This window comes from Anabrus simplex, chromosome 1, assembly GCF_040414725.1.
Source record: "Anabrus simplex isolate iqAnaSimp1 chromosome 1, ASM4041472v1, whole genome shotgun sequence".
Taxonomy (NCBI): Eukaryota; Metazoa; Arthropoda; class Insecta; order Orthoptera; family Tettigoniidae; genus Anabrus; species Anabrus simplex.
In genome coordinates, this window is record NC_090265.1 from 41880963 (window position 1) to 41895039 (window position 14077).

Genomic DNA, 14077 nt, shown 5'->3' on the forward strand with positions numbered 1-14077 from the left:
ACATCCTTGCTTCAAACCAGGCTTCTGACACTTTTCAGGAATGCTCCTGCTTGTCTTCCACGCTCTATTATTTACTTATCATTTCTTCCACTTTCCTCTATGATACTTCCTAAGTACTTTAAATTCTCTACCTTCCTAAGCTGTTCCCCTCCAAGCATTATCCCCTCTAGTAGATCTCTCCTTTCTAGTTGTGATCACTATCGCGCACTTTTGGGCATTAAATGTCATTCCATATTGTTCCACCTCATCTACTCAAGCATCTAACTGTTCCTGGATATCCTCTTCCTTTTCTCCCCAGACTAACAGGTCATCTGCAAACATCACTTTCATTTTTCCTTCTCCAATTTTCCTTGCCAACTTTGTCATTATCTTGTTCATTGTTACTACGAAGAGCAAGGGTGACAGAGCACTTCCTTCCTCAAACCAGCCTGTTCTCTCTCCTCTTATTTTCACACAACTGACACTCCCATTGTACATCTCCTTCACTCTTTCTACGGTCTATTCCTCGACACTTCTCTGTAAGGCTTCCCATACCTTGTTTCTACACACACGGTCATAAGCTTTCTCAAAGTCCACGAAGGCCATCACAAGATCCTTACCCCATTCATAATGACGCTCTTGTAGTTGCCTTACTGCAAATATAAGGTCTACTGTGGACCTTCCTGATCTGAAACCATACTGCTCTTCTCTTTTCTTCCACCCTCTTTCTGATTCTATTCTTCAGAATCTTCTCAAACACCTTTGCACAGTGGCATATGAATGTGACTCCCCTATAGTTCTTAAACTCTTTTCTATTCCCCTTCTTGAAAATGGGTATGATTACCCCCCTTCTTCCAATCTTCAGGGGTCTTTCTTTCCTTCCATACTACTTTCAGCACACGATAAAGCCACTGTTTCCCTACCTCTCCTGCTGCCTTCACCATCTCAATAATCACTTCATCTAACCCTGGGGCTTTCCCTCCTTTCATCTTGTCCAGTGCTAGCTCCACTTCTGCCCATGTTAAGTCTTTTTCTTCTTCCATATTTCTTACTTCCTCGCTGTTTCTACTTTCCTCCTCAGTGCATCCTTCTGGGTTTATTAAATCTTCAAAATACTCATTCCACATTCCATTGAGTTTCTCCATTTCCTGCACTTTATTTCCATTTTTGTCCATCATTATAACATCTTCCCTCTTGCCTTTCCTCTTACTCTTGACCATTCCATACAGTACTTTATTTCCTTTGCTATCCTCTTCCATCATGTTTGTCCACTTTTCCATCCATTTTTTCTTCTCCTCTGTTACAACCTTTTTAGCTTCTACCTTTTTCATCTTATATTCTTGTCTTCCTTGTCCTCTGTTGAAACCACACTCTGAAAGCTTTATTCTTCTCCCTAACTGCCGTTTTGACTGTCATTTCACCATTATATCGCTATATAGATGCTGTAAACTCCACTCTTGACTGGTTATGCCAAAATGGAGATGTCCTTTTTGTTGATGGTAATAGTTGGCTTAGAGGTAGTGATTTTAGAAAAGATGGGCTACACCTTAACAGAAAAGGAACCTCTAAGTTTGGTAAACTTCTCAATAGAATATCTAGTAGAATGCTCTCGGGAAACTAATTAAGAAATGAGGGGGGATGCTAATCCTAATGGCAAAAACTTAAGTGATACAGAAAATGATTTAGAAAGTATAACTTATATCAGGAATACAATACAAAATGTAGATAGGGAATCATTTCACAGAGATCAGATACACTATACTAAGAAAGCACCAAAGACATCAATAAAAAGATTAGTTGAACATTTTAGAGGATACTATCAAAATGTAAATGACTTCGAAGCAAACTAACTGAACTTAAAATTTCTTCATGTTTAGCTGACTATGACTTCATGGTATTAACCGAAACAAACTTAAATGATGAAATTAGTGATGTGGAACTCGGACTCGAAACGTATTCAATTTTCTGATGTGATAGGTCTTCTTTAACGAGTACGAAGGCATCCCATGGGGGGGTAATGATCTGTATTAACAAGAGGTTTAAACCTACTCTGATACCATGCATTAACACAGTTGAACAGTTGTTTATGTCCCTGACTTTTAACACCACAAAATTAATCATTGGTGCTGTATACATTCCACCCAAGTCTCCTGTCCAAAAATATTTCGAACATTGCAGTGCTGTTGAAAAAATTATGTCAAATCTTGCTCATTGTTGGTGACTACAATCTACCACATCTTAATTGGATAGTAAATGAAGAAACATCTTCTGGCCTTATGCCAGTAGGTAACCACACCATGCAGTCCAGTTTAGTTATAGACACTTTTTCTTATCTCTCTTTAAATCAATTTAATGCTATCCTAAATTTTCTGAATCACTTTCTTGATTTGGTTTTCAGTAACTCCAATTCCATTGAAGTAAAATCTAGTAATGAAAGCATTGTCCCCCTCCTTAGACACCACCCAGCATTAGAGATTTCTTTACCTTTAAATGAGCTATATAATTCCTTGCCTGCTAATAGTTTTTATTTTGACTTTTTAAATGGTGACTATAATGGACTAAATTATTATCTGTCACAGTTCACCTGGAAGGAGATGTTTCAAAATATATCAATTGATAAAGCAGTAGAAATCTTCTATTCAGTACTACATTATGGCATGGAACTTTACATCCCTATACGGAATTTTAAGACTCCCAAATTCCCGAAGTGATTTAATCATAAATTGAAATCCCTGATTATTGAAAAGAAGAAAGCACACAAGCGATACCAATTATCAGGTCTCAATAGTGATTATCAGCATTTCTCAAAATTAAGAAATGAATGCAAGTCTGAATCTAAATCTTGCTATACAATGTATGTCTCCAACTGTGAACGAAGTATTACTTCCAATCCACAGAAATTCTGGCAGTATCTCAGTTCTAAAAGGTCATGTGATAATATTCCTTCAACAATGCATCTTAATGAAGCTACAGCAGATACTGGAGAAAATATTGTCAATCTTTTTGCTAACCACATTTCATCTGTTTAATCTTCTTATCAAAATGGTAGTAGTATGTCATGATTATCCTTTCTCTGTCAATCTATCAGTTATAAACATTAATAAGGCAGAAATTTGCAAGAAACTTATATCTCTGGAATTAAAGAAAACTGTAGGACCTGATGGTGTTTCAACTTACCTGCTCAAGTACTGCTCATTTATTTTATGTGAAGCACTCTTATCTGTTCAACTTATCATTAAACCAAGGCGTTTTTCCAGTGGAATGGAAGAAAGGATTTGTTAGTCCAGTTTTCAAAAATGGTGATAAAACTGACATAAAACAATATAGACCAGTTATAATCTCTTCTCATATTTCCAAAATTTTTGACTCAATAATTCTTGACAAAATCGCACCTCTCTTTAGAAACATCATCATTGATGAGCAACATGGATTCTTTTCAGGACGGTCAACCTGTAGCAATCTTCTTTTATTCTATCAGTTCCTCTTGGATGCAATTGAGAACCACTCCCAAGTGGACTGCATTTATACAGACTTCTCAAAAGCTTTTGACACTGTCGACCACGATATCTTGCTGCAAAAACTAACAGGCTACGGAATTAATGGGCCTCTCCTCTCATGGTTTGAATCATATCTTAAAAATCGCCTGCAGATTGTTAAAATAAGGAATCATTTATCTGTACCTATTATTGTTACCAGTGGAGTTCCTCAAGGGTCTCACTTTGCGCCCTTACTTTTTACTCTCTACATAAATGACATTAAAAATATACTTAAGAATTCTGAATTGCTTTTGTTTGCTGACGATGCAAAAATTTTTATATAAATTAATTGTCCACTTGATTGTTTAAAACTTCAAGAAGATTTACATCATCTGGAAAAGTATTGTATTCAAAATGGGTTGAAACTTAATCATGAGAAATGTAAAATAATATAGTTTTTTAAAAACAAGAAGAAAATACAATTTCAGTACAAATTTAGTAATAACAACATTCTAACTCCTGTTTCACAAGTTAATGACCTTGGTGTTTTATTCAGTTATAACCTATCGGTTAATGAACATATTGAAAATATTTGTAAGAAAGCATTTCAAAGATTGGGTTGCATTACTAGATATTCTAGAGAATTTTCAAACTTAGCTACCTATAGATTGCTGTATGTGTCTATGGTACGCCCTATACTAGAATACTGTACACCTGTTTGGAACCCTTCTCATCAGACCTCTATCCATAGCTTAGATTCAGTACAACATAAATTTCTTCGTTTATATTCATTTAGAGCAGGATTCTCATATGATAATGTTGATTATACATCCTTACAACAGTCCTTACAGGTTTTTCTCCGGGTACTCCGGTTTTCCCTGTCATCTTTCATTCCAGCAACACTCTCCAGTATCATTTCATAGCATCTATCATTCATTAATAAATCACTTTGGGAGTGGCGACCCCATCGTACTAACAGCCTATATCTGCGTCATTCATTACATCCCTGACCCGGTCAAAGACTGGAAAACAGGTTGTAGGTAGGACAACAGTCCTTAAATCTGCATAGCCTGTCACAACGCCGTGAATTATTGGATACACTCTTCATTTTTAAATTGCTTCATTCCTCGGTGAATTGTCCACAACTCCTTGCAAAAATTAATGTACATGTACCAGACAGACGCACAAGGTTCAAGAATACATTGTCATACAAACTGGCATAGAACTAACTACGCATTCAATGGGCCATTTGAACGAATGTCAAGATCTCTAAACAAAGTGGATATTGATGTATTTAACTGCTCATTGTCAAAATTGAGAAATCACTTGCATAATCTCCAGAATTGACTATTACTTTCCTGTGATTACTTGTAATATAACCTGTGTATATATCTGTACATATTTTTCTACTTATACTCCATTGAACTTTCTTTTTAGTGTGTTTTGTTTTGTTTATTCTTCTCTTCTGTTATGTAAAATGGTATTACCGTTAATAAAGTATTATTATTATCTATATATATAAAATAAGAGTTTTGTCGGTACATTGCTCAGAATTTGAAAAGAATGGTATTTCTGCATCGGTCATGTCCACAGTAACCAGGAAATACACTTTTTACATTTCCGTAATTTCTGTCTGTCTGTATGTACGTACACGCATCACTAGAAAACGGCCAAAGAGAATTTAATAAAAATCGGTATGCAAAGTCGGGGAATAAGTCGCTACAATCTAGGCCATAAATAATTTTATTCACGCTGATAGAAATGGTAGTATAGGGGAAGGCCTAACATTTATTTTTCAAATATTTATGTTTTTAGTAGTCCTATCTTCATAAAAATTGGTATGCAAAGTCTAGGAATACATGGCTACAATCTAGCCTATGAATAATTTTATTCATGCTGAGTGAAATGATAGTTTAGGGGAAGGCCTAAAATTTAATTTTTAAATATTTACATTATTAGTGGTCCTGTTTCATTGAAAAATGGTATGCAAAAATCGGAGAATGAGCCACTACAATTTAAGCTATAAGTAATTTTATTTACGCTGAGTGAAATGTTAGTTTAGGGGAAGGCCTAAATGTAATTTTCAAATATTTATATTATTAGTTGTCGTATTGATAATACTACATAACCAAAGTTATAGAGAATTAAATTTCCGACCATTTATGTCTTATACATTTTTACCGTACCGGCTATGATAATGATATTTATGAATTTGTATTTTTGTTGCCAAGTCCATATCAATGCCGAGCCATGAGAAAATGGGTTAACAGAATTTAATGAAGATCGGCATATAGAGTAGGGGAATAAGAAACTACAGTCTAAGCTATAAACAAATTTATTCATCCTGGATGAAATTGTAGTTTAGGTTAAGGTGCCTAAACTGTCATATTTAAATACCAATGTTATTGGTCCTATCTAAAAGTACTATATAATAAAGTTATAGAGAATACAATTTCCGATCATTTATCTTTTATTCAGTTTTACTGTACCGACTATGATAAGAGTGGTACTTCAGAGTGGGAATAAAACGAAATGTGAAGGCCTATAATATCGAAAGCGCATAACATTGATCAACAATAACATTACATTGACCATTGTTTATTGTGATGTACTTTGTCTCTTATGCTGCCTCTCAACTCCGATAGATGGGATTACTGCTGCGTACCGAGTATAACAGCCTGACTGAATATTGGCAGGAAATAGCCGGGGAGTTAGAAAACTTTCATCTTTAGCATGCCATTCCTCTGGTTCATACATTTCTGATACAGCTGGTACGTAACACACTGGATCATCATAGTATTTCAGCTATTTGATCCCTACTCTGACGCGCTGTTTTGAATGAGCAGTGTGCATACTTAAGGCAGAGCCTCACTTAGTAGTAGTAGTAGTAGTAGTAGTAGTAGTAGTAGTATGGCCTGGTCTAGAATAACAATTTAGGCTTTTTCCAAATTATAGCACCACAATATTCACTAAATAACTCAAAATTCAACTCTGAAAAGAGCCGTTTCTTAAGAAAAGCATCTTTCTCTTCACTTTTATTAAATTCTACATTCAACTTATTCCAAACTCAGGGACGATTTCTCCGAGCATGCTACGCTTGCTGCGCAAGTGCAATATTTTTCTAAAGCAGGCGAATTAAAAAAATTAATATTATGTACCGTATCTGTAATAGATCTGCATTATACAAATCGCATGTTGCATATATCTTGGCGAGCCCAGCGAGGCTTGCTCGTGCCTTAGGAGCTTCAGCGGAGCTGTCGACACAGCGAGAAATGTATGCGCGCGCAGGTTTCTACTCTCCAAGGCCGGTTGCAAGCTATCACATTTGTAATGTGTAGTTGGAAGCTCTGGTCTGAGAGCTACAGATCTAGTGTGTTGTGTCAGTGAGTAGTGTACTGTAAGTTCCTGATCATCTATTCTGAATGATTTGACGTGCTGCAATGGGTTCCGAACCGTGCATTATTGACAGCTTGTTATCAAATCCATTTTCTCGGAGGACTATCCAAGAGAAAACAGACATTATTAAGAATGGCAGGCCCTGTCCGGCGCTGCCAGATTTAAAGACACAGCACAGGGAGAAAAATAGAGAATATGTACGTTCGTTCTCTGTATCTCAATATAATAATACGCACTGGTTGACAGGGTCCAAGAAACTGAATAGACTGTTTTGCTGGCCGTGTTTACTATTTTCTGCTGATAACGGTGTATGGTGTAAAAGTGGATTTGCCAGTTTGAACACCTTGGCACTGTCCATTACAAGACATGAGAAATCTACAAACCATATGAAGTGTTTCTTGCAGTTAAATAACTTTGGGCGTACAAGGATCGAGCACCAGCTGGATGAACAGAAACGCATCAGTGACCAACTTCATAATGAAAAGGTAAAGAAAAATCGTGACATACTTAAACGACTGATCGATGCAGTGTGTTTTTTAGCAAAACAGGAACTACCATTTCGCGGATATGATGAGTCTGCAACTTCCGTAAACAGAGGGAATTACATTGAACTTTTACAAATTATAAGTGAATATGATCCTCTTCTGGCAGCTCATCTGAAAGACTCCACCATTTTTAGAGGGACGTCGTCTGCTATCCAAAATGATTTAATAGCAGAAATAAGTTCAGTAATTGTGAGAAGAATAAAGGAGGAGCTTAAACAAGCAACTTTTGTGGCAATAATGTTGGACGAAACGTCCGATATTATTAATAAGTCACAACTCTCTACTTTAGTCTGTTTTGTAGATGAAAGTGGTGAAATTCAAGAGAGGTTTCTTGGTTTTGCTGACTTTATTAAAAATCGCACTGCTGGAGCCCTCTTAAATCATGTTCGTGCTATTTTAAAAGAGTTCAGTTGTGAGGAAAAGATTGTGGCTCAAACATATGACGGTGCTGCTGTCTTAGCCGGTCATGTGCATGGGGTTAATAAACTACTTCAAGACCAGTATCCATATGCGACATTTGTGCATTGTTATTGCCACCTATTGATTTTAGCACTACAGCAGTCTGCTTCAAAAATCAAAGAATGTACAATTTTCTTCCAAACAATGTCAGGATTTGCTGCTTTTTTTCAAAGTCTACAAAGAGAACAGCTGTTTTTCGATATTTTGTTCAGAAGAAGTTGCCAACAGTAGCACCAACGAGATGGAATTTTGCTTCACGACTTATTCATACTGGGAAGGAATATTATAATACGCTGGTGAAATTCTTTCAACATGTATAGGATACTTCAGACGACTGGGATGAAGACACTATATTGAAAGCACAAGGATCTTTGTTCTTCTTACTTAAGTTCAACACTAGATTTCTGCTGGCAGTGTTCTCCAAGAGTTTTTCATTCTCCGATACTGTTTCAATATTTTACAAACAAAAAGTCTGGTTGAGGAGCTCTTTTTAAATATCCAGTCAATGAGAAATGAAGATTTTGATAGTTTGTATGGACATGTTGATACTGAAACTGATGTTTATGGAGACAGCCGTGCTCTAAAAATAGAAGAATTAGTGATGAACCAGAAAAATCAAAATACAAACGTCTATTCAATGAAATTATTGACAATGTACTTGTCCTAATAGGAGAGCGTTTAAATGCATAAAGAAATTTGTGTTCTTCTCGCTGTTGGATTGTGATTTGTTTGAGAAGCACAGAAATAGGTTTCCAGACAGTGATGTTACTGCCCTAGAAAAGACCTATGGGTCATTTTTCAACATTGTTCGCTTAAAAACCGAATTAAGTGTGATGTATTCATCTTCTGATTTTAAAGAGAAAAATGTTTCAGACTTAATGCAGTTTATGCATACAAATAAATTGTACATGGGTATGCCAGCAATTTTCAAGCTCATCAAACTTGTAGCAATAATTCCTGCTACTACATCCTCTACAGAACGTTCTTTTTCAACACTGAGACGCATTAATACATATTGCAGATCGACTCAAAGTCAAGAGAGGCTATCATCATTAGCTATGTTGTCGATTGAAAAAGGATTGCTTGCAAAAATTAGATTACAGTCCTCTTTCTATGATGAAGTTATTGATGGTTTTGTAAAGAGAAGCCGCAGAGTAGAGTTTGTTTTCAAGTAGGAAGATCTAATAAATAGTTGCAATTTTTCTGTGTACATAGTTTGACGTTTACTTGTTTAAATTATATAATCACTGGCTTGTCATGATTTGTTAATAATTATAAAATGTGTCTGTTATTCTTCTGGCCATTCTTGAAGGTGTGACGTAACCAGTTTGAATGCATGTTCATGTAACCGATGATTAAAATGTCCATGTGATTTAGCGATTATTGGGTTTATAAATTTTATTCATTCAGAACTATGCATGTCCCACCCCACCAACTTTCACGAATGGAAGAGCAAGCCTGACTTTCATGACCAGCATTCGCCCCTGTCCAAACTAGCAGTGAAGAGGGGGTTTCTCTTCTGGCTTGGAGGAAAAATATGCCTTCAAGCCAGATAGATTTTTATGCCGCCAGTGTAGTGAATTGATATTTTCTGACTCATTGGGTACTCCTAGGAAACAGAATAGTAATTGGGCATAGTTTTTGCCCTGGGAGTCTCCACTATTCACCCTCTCCCCGCCGAAGAAAGCCTAAGAGTGTTCACGGATCACGGCTGTCTGCGGTTTGGTCATTCCAGGTCTGGAACTTTGGACTGTTAGATAGACAGCGTAGTCCTGTTCGTTAAAAGTGAGAAAATGTGTGGTGTTTAATTTGAACGAGTATTTCGTAACATGAAAGCATTGCTTTTAATTTGCGCCATTCCTATTGACGTCATTGTATGTTCATTTCAGTAGGGAAAACCACTAAGACAGTCTTTCTGAGGATTTAAAAAGGCATTGTAATGAGAACATCCCAACCTGATTGTGACTGATGGTATGAAATTGGGTCTACCATTAAAGTGAAAATTCCCTCAGTTTTCATATGAGAAAAGATGTTTAGTGACCTCCCGTCGTGTTTCTAGGGTAACGTTAAGAGCTATACAATTTAAGACAATCTTGCTCACAACGTGTACACTACCTAACCTAGAATTATGTATACAATGTAGAATTCCATAGCGAAGCACGGGTACATCAGCTAGTTAACATTATAAATTTGCAATTCATTGCGGTGTCCATGAAGTTAACATCTCGTTTCGGCATGTGGTGTGTGGCCTATTGTGTGGTGTGTTCATCCCAGATTTTAATGTCAATTGTATTGTTGTACATTTGTTTTTATGTCAATTGTGTGTTTGTACATTTGTTTAGCTATTAGATGTATTACATTAAGGCTGAAGATGGTCAGCCAAGGCCGAAACTAGTCCCTAGTTTAGTAATGTCATTCAAAAATATTGCATATTATAGTATTGAAAAGGTGGACCATTATGCCATTAATTTAATAATTATTATTGTGATCACAATTCAATATGAATCAAAACTGAAGTTTATATCCTATGCCCCTAACCTGGAGAAGAAACTCTGTCTGCTGGATTTCAGTGTCATTTTGTCCACTAGAGAACCAGTACCCAATTAAAGGGGCTCCTCTGCCAAAAGTTATTGGCCCCTTTCAAGCGTCAGATTGCTTACCGTTGCACAACACTTGGTGTTCAGTCACTGGCTGTATGGTCTACTCCATCTGTTAGCAGGCAACCCTGGCTGGTCAGTAATGTAAAACCTAACAAATAATTGTCCAAAAAACAACAAAGTAATACATCAGCAAGCCCAAGTTAAACAGTCATTAAGTTAAACCTTATCTGAGGCCAGGCTAAGGCAAATTGATCATTTAAAACTGTTGAAGATACAAAGAACCACAAGCTGGAAACTAAGGAAAAGATGGCTTGATCATATTAAATAAGAAGTGCAGAAACAAGACTTGGGGTTGCAGCAGATCCAGCAGAAGAAACCTACCAAGACAGATGCAAGTGGAGGGAACTTCTATTCCTCACCTGAGTCTATGATGATCTGATTAGAAATTTTCTGCTTGTGATCTTGCATTACATAATATATTTGTAGTGTTTTATATTACTTTTGAATTCATTTGTGCTTGAAATCAATTATGGTAATACTGTTACCACTGATATGACAACTGGAAGTAGCTTGGTTAACCTACTGATGTATACTGTGATAAAAATCTGTGCCTTCAAGTACAGAGAGGTTACAAGAAGTGAGTGACTGAAAGAAAAATTCCAATTCTTCTTTAATGGGAGATAAACTAGAGAGAAAGGAGGAAGCATTTGTACTTTTCTATTATAGACCATTATACATTTCAGAATTTCAATCAATCAATCAATCAATCAATCAATCAATCAATCCAATCAATCAATACTGATCTGCATTTAAGGCAGTCACCTAGGTGGCAGATTTCCTATCTGTAGTTTTTCTAGACTTTTCTTAAATGAATGCAAAGAAATTGGAAATTTATTGAACATCTCCCTTGGTAAGTTATCCCTAACTTCCCTTCCTGTAAACTAATATTTTCGCCGATTTGTCCTCTTGAATTCCAACTTTATCTTCATATTGTGATCATCCCTACTTTTAAAGACACTACTCAAACTTATTCGTCTACTGATGTCCTTCCACACCATCTCTCCACTGACAGCTCGGAACATACCACTTAGAAGAGCAGCTAGTCTCCTATCTCCCAAGTCTTCCCAGCCCAAACTATGCAACATTTTTGTAACGCTACTGTTTTGTAGGAAATCGCCCAGAACAAATCGAGCTGCTTTTCTTTCGATTTTTTCCAGTTCTTGAATCAAGTAATCCTGGTGAGGGTCCCATACACTATAACCATACTCTAGTTGGGGTTTTACCAGAGACGTATATTCCCTCTCCTTTACATCTTTACTACAACCCCTAAATACCATCATAACCACATGCAGAGATCTGTATCCTTTATTTACAGTCCTATTTATGTGATTACACCAATGAAGATCTTTCCTTATATTAACACTTAGGTACTTACTTTATTTACAGTCCTATTTATGTAATTACCCCAATGAAGATCTTCATCTTCATATTGTGATCTTTCCTACTTTTGTAAACGCCACTCAAACTTATTCGTCTACTAATGTCATTCCACGCCATCTACTAATGTCATTCCTTTGTTGGTCGCTCATCATCTTCTGAGTTCTCTAGTATGTCTGGAAATTCTAGTTTGGAGGTTGGGGAAGGACAATTCAAGAGTGTGGATGTATCCGGCTAATATCTCACAGTTTTCTTGGTTGTTCAGTCCAATTTTACCCTGTTAGTTTCTGAAGCTCAAACTTTGTGCTTGTTATCCTTTGAGTTTGCTCTTGAATATCTGATAAAAGTCTCTGAAATTGTTCCTGACAAAGTCGGTCTGGATATTTTCCAGTTGAGCTCCTTCAAATTATCGTTTAGTCCTTCAAAATATCCTGGATGTATCTTTCCTCTGTTGCCTAAATTGTTCCATGTGTTCCTTTTCTCTGGAGCATTTCCATTTTCTCCATTTCTCGGACCTCTTCCTGAGAGCTTCCTCGCACTCTTCATTCAACCATATTTCTCTTTTCCTCCTAGCCTATTTGAGTGTTTTCTTTGCGGTTTCATTGATTCCCTGCATAGTTCTTAACAGTTCCCCTTTCTGCTGGTCCAGATTTTGTCCCTGAAGTTTTTAATGATGTCTTCAGTGGTGTTCATTTTGTTTGTGTTGTATCTCATTTTAGGCAGGTCTCTCTTTTGTCCTACTGGAACAAGTTCTTCAATGCCTAGTGTCAGATTCTGAAGACTGGTTAGCCTGAGACTTTTTTTTTTTTTTTTTTTAGGTGAACTTCTGACTTGGAAAATGAATCTGGTTTCTATATAACTTTAAAGTTGAAGATTTGGATATGATGGCAGTCGAAAGAGATTAACTAATTGAAATGCGCTGCGATTCTTCACTGCCAAAACGTCTAAGTTTGTTGTTGAGCAATGGGGAAATAGCTTTTTAATTTTTTCTTCCAAGTTCACAATATGCTCAACAATTAATTGCCAATTCTTCATTTTTATTTCCCTATACCACTTTGTGGAGTGCGGGCAAGCTTGATAGATAGAATTGAGTTTCCCCTGGAAACCCTTCATTTTGTTTGATGATTTAAGTATATTTTCTTGGCATCCGCGCATTAATAGGTTTAGATCATTCAATTTTTGAAAATGTCTACAAGATAAGCTAGTTTAAAATCGGCTTTGTCTTTTCATGTTCTGTATCTCTTAAATGACTTGATATCCAGTAGACTCACCTGCACTGGAGGTCGTCACACACTCCTCGCGCTGCAGGTTCCACTCTGATCCCAGAGCACACACACATTTATGTTGCTGACATATCCCCAGCTCACCCAGGCTGAAACACTGCTCCGTCTCGTTACAAGCTCCACCCATCGAGGACACTGGAAGAAGATATTACACACTCATATGTTGGAGAAGACAAAATCTTTTGATAGATGTTACAGTTCGCTCAATAGCAACCTGTCATTATGGTTACCTGTTCTGCTCCCCATACAGTCACCAATTATATCTAGAGTTTGTGGTTTTTAGCATTTGTGATAAATGCGAAATATGTTGAAACTTTGTCAGTGTACGTGCCTTCATCTTATATGACCCCTACGAGTGGATTTTAGCGATTGTGAATTAGCGATAAAATGCAAAATTGGTTCAAAATGCAAAATTATACCATTTATGCGCAATATATGCAAAATTCCCAGTTTTTTGCGAAATAAACATATATTATTTTAACGACGATGGATGTTTCTTAAAAATAAGATATATATTGTTAATTTCAGGGGAAAGAATTATTACGACATCTTAAATCTTTCAATGTGTGGAATATCTTTCAGCAGCCAAAGAGCAGTGCAAAGAACAACCAATCAAACAGCTAAATACACTTTCAAGCACATGCATTCATTCACTTTGTATTAACCCTTGATCCTAGTCGGTTATTCTTGACATAGGTGTTGAGTAGTAGTTCTGTTTTAAAGTACGGTAGCGATTTATTGTCTGGTAACCATGGGTAGAAGCTAAGTGACAATCAAACAGTGTGCCGAGAGTTACAAATCGGAACAATTTTATGTAAGTGATACAAATATACTGATGAACCGACTTGGCAATCAAAGACTTGAATGCAAGAAGAAAGTTGTTCTGTATAAACACTGCAAAA

At 36.5% G+C, this 14077-nt stretch overlaps 1 protein-coding gene across 1 annotated transcript in view; it reads right to left on the bottom strand.

The window, feature by feature from the left end:
* Nucleotides 1-14077, bottom strand: part of LOC136860718 (uncharacterized) — a 39858-nt gene that overhangs the window by 13173 nt on the left and 12608 nt on the right. The window contains exon 5 of the mRNA XM_068225442.1: nucleotides 13164-13310. Coding sequence (XP_068081543.1) covers nucleotides 13164-13310 — 147 coding nt within the window. The remainder of the gene's footprint in view (nucleotides 1-13163; nucleotides 13311-14077) is intronic.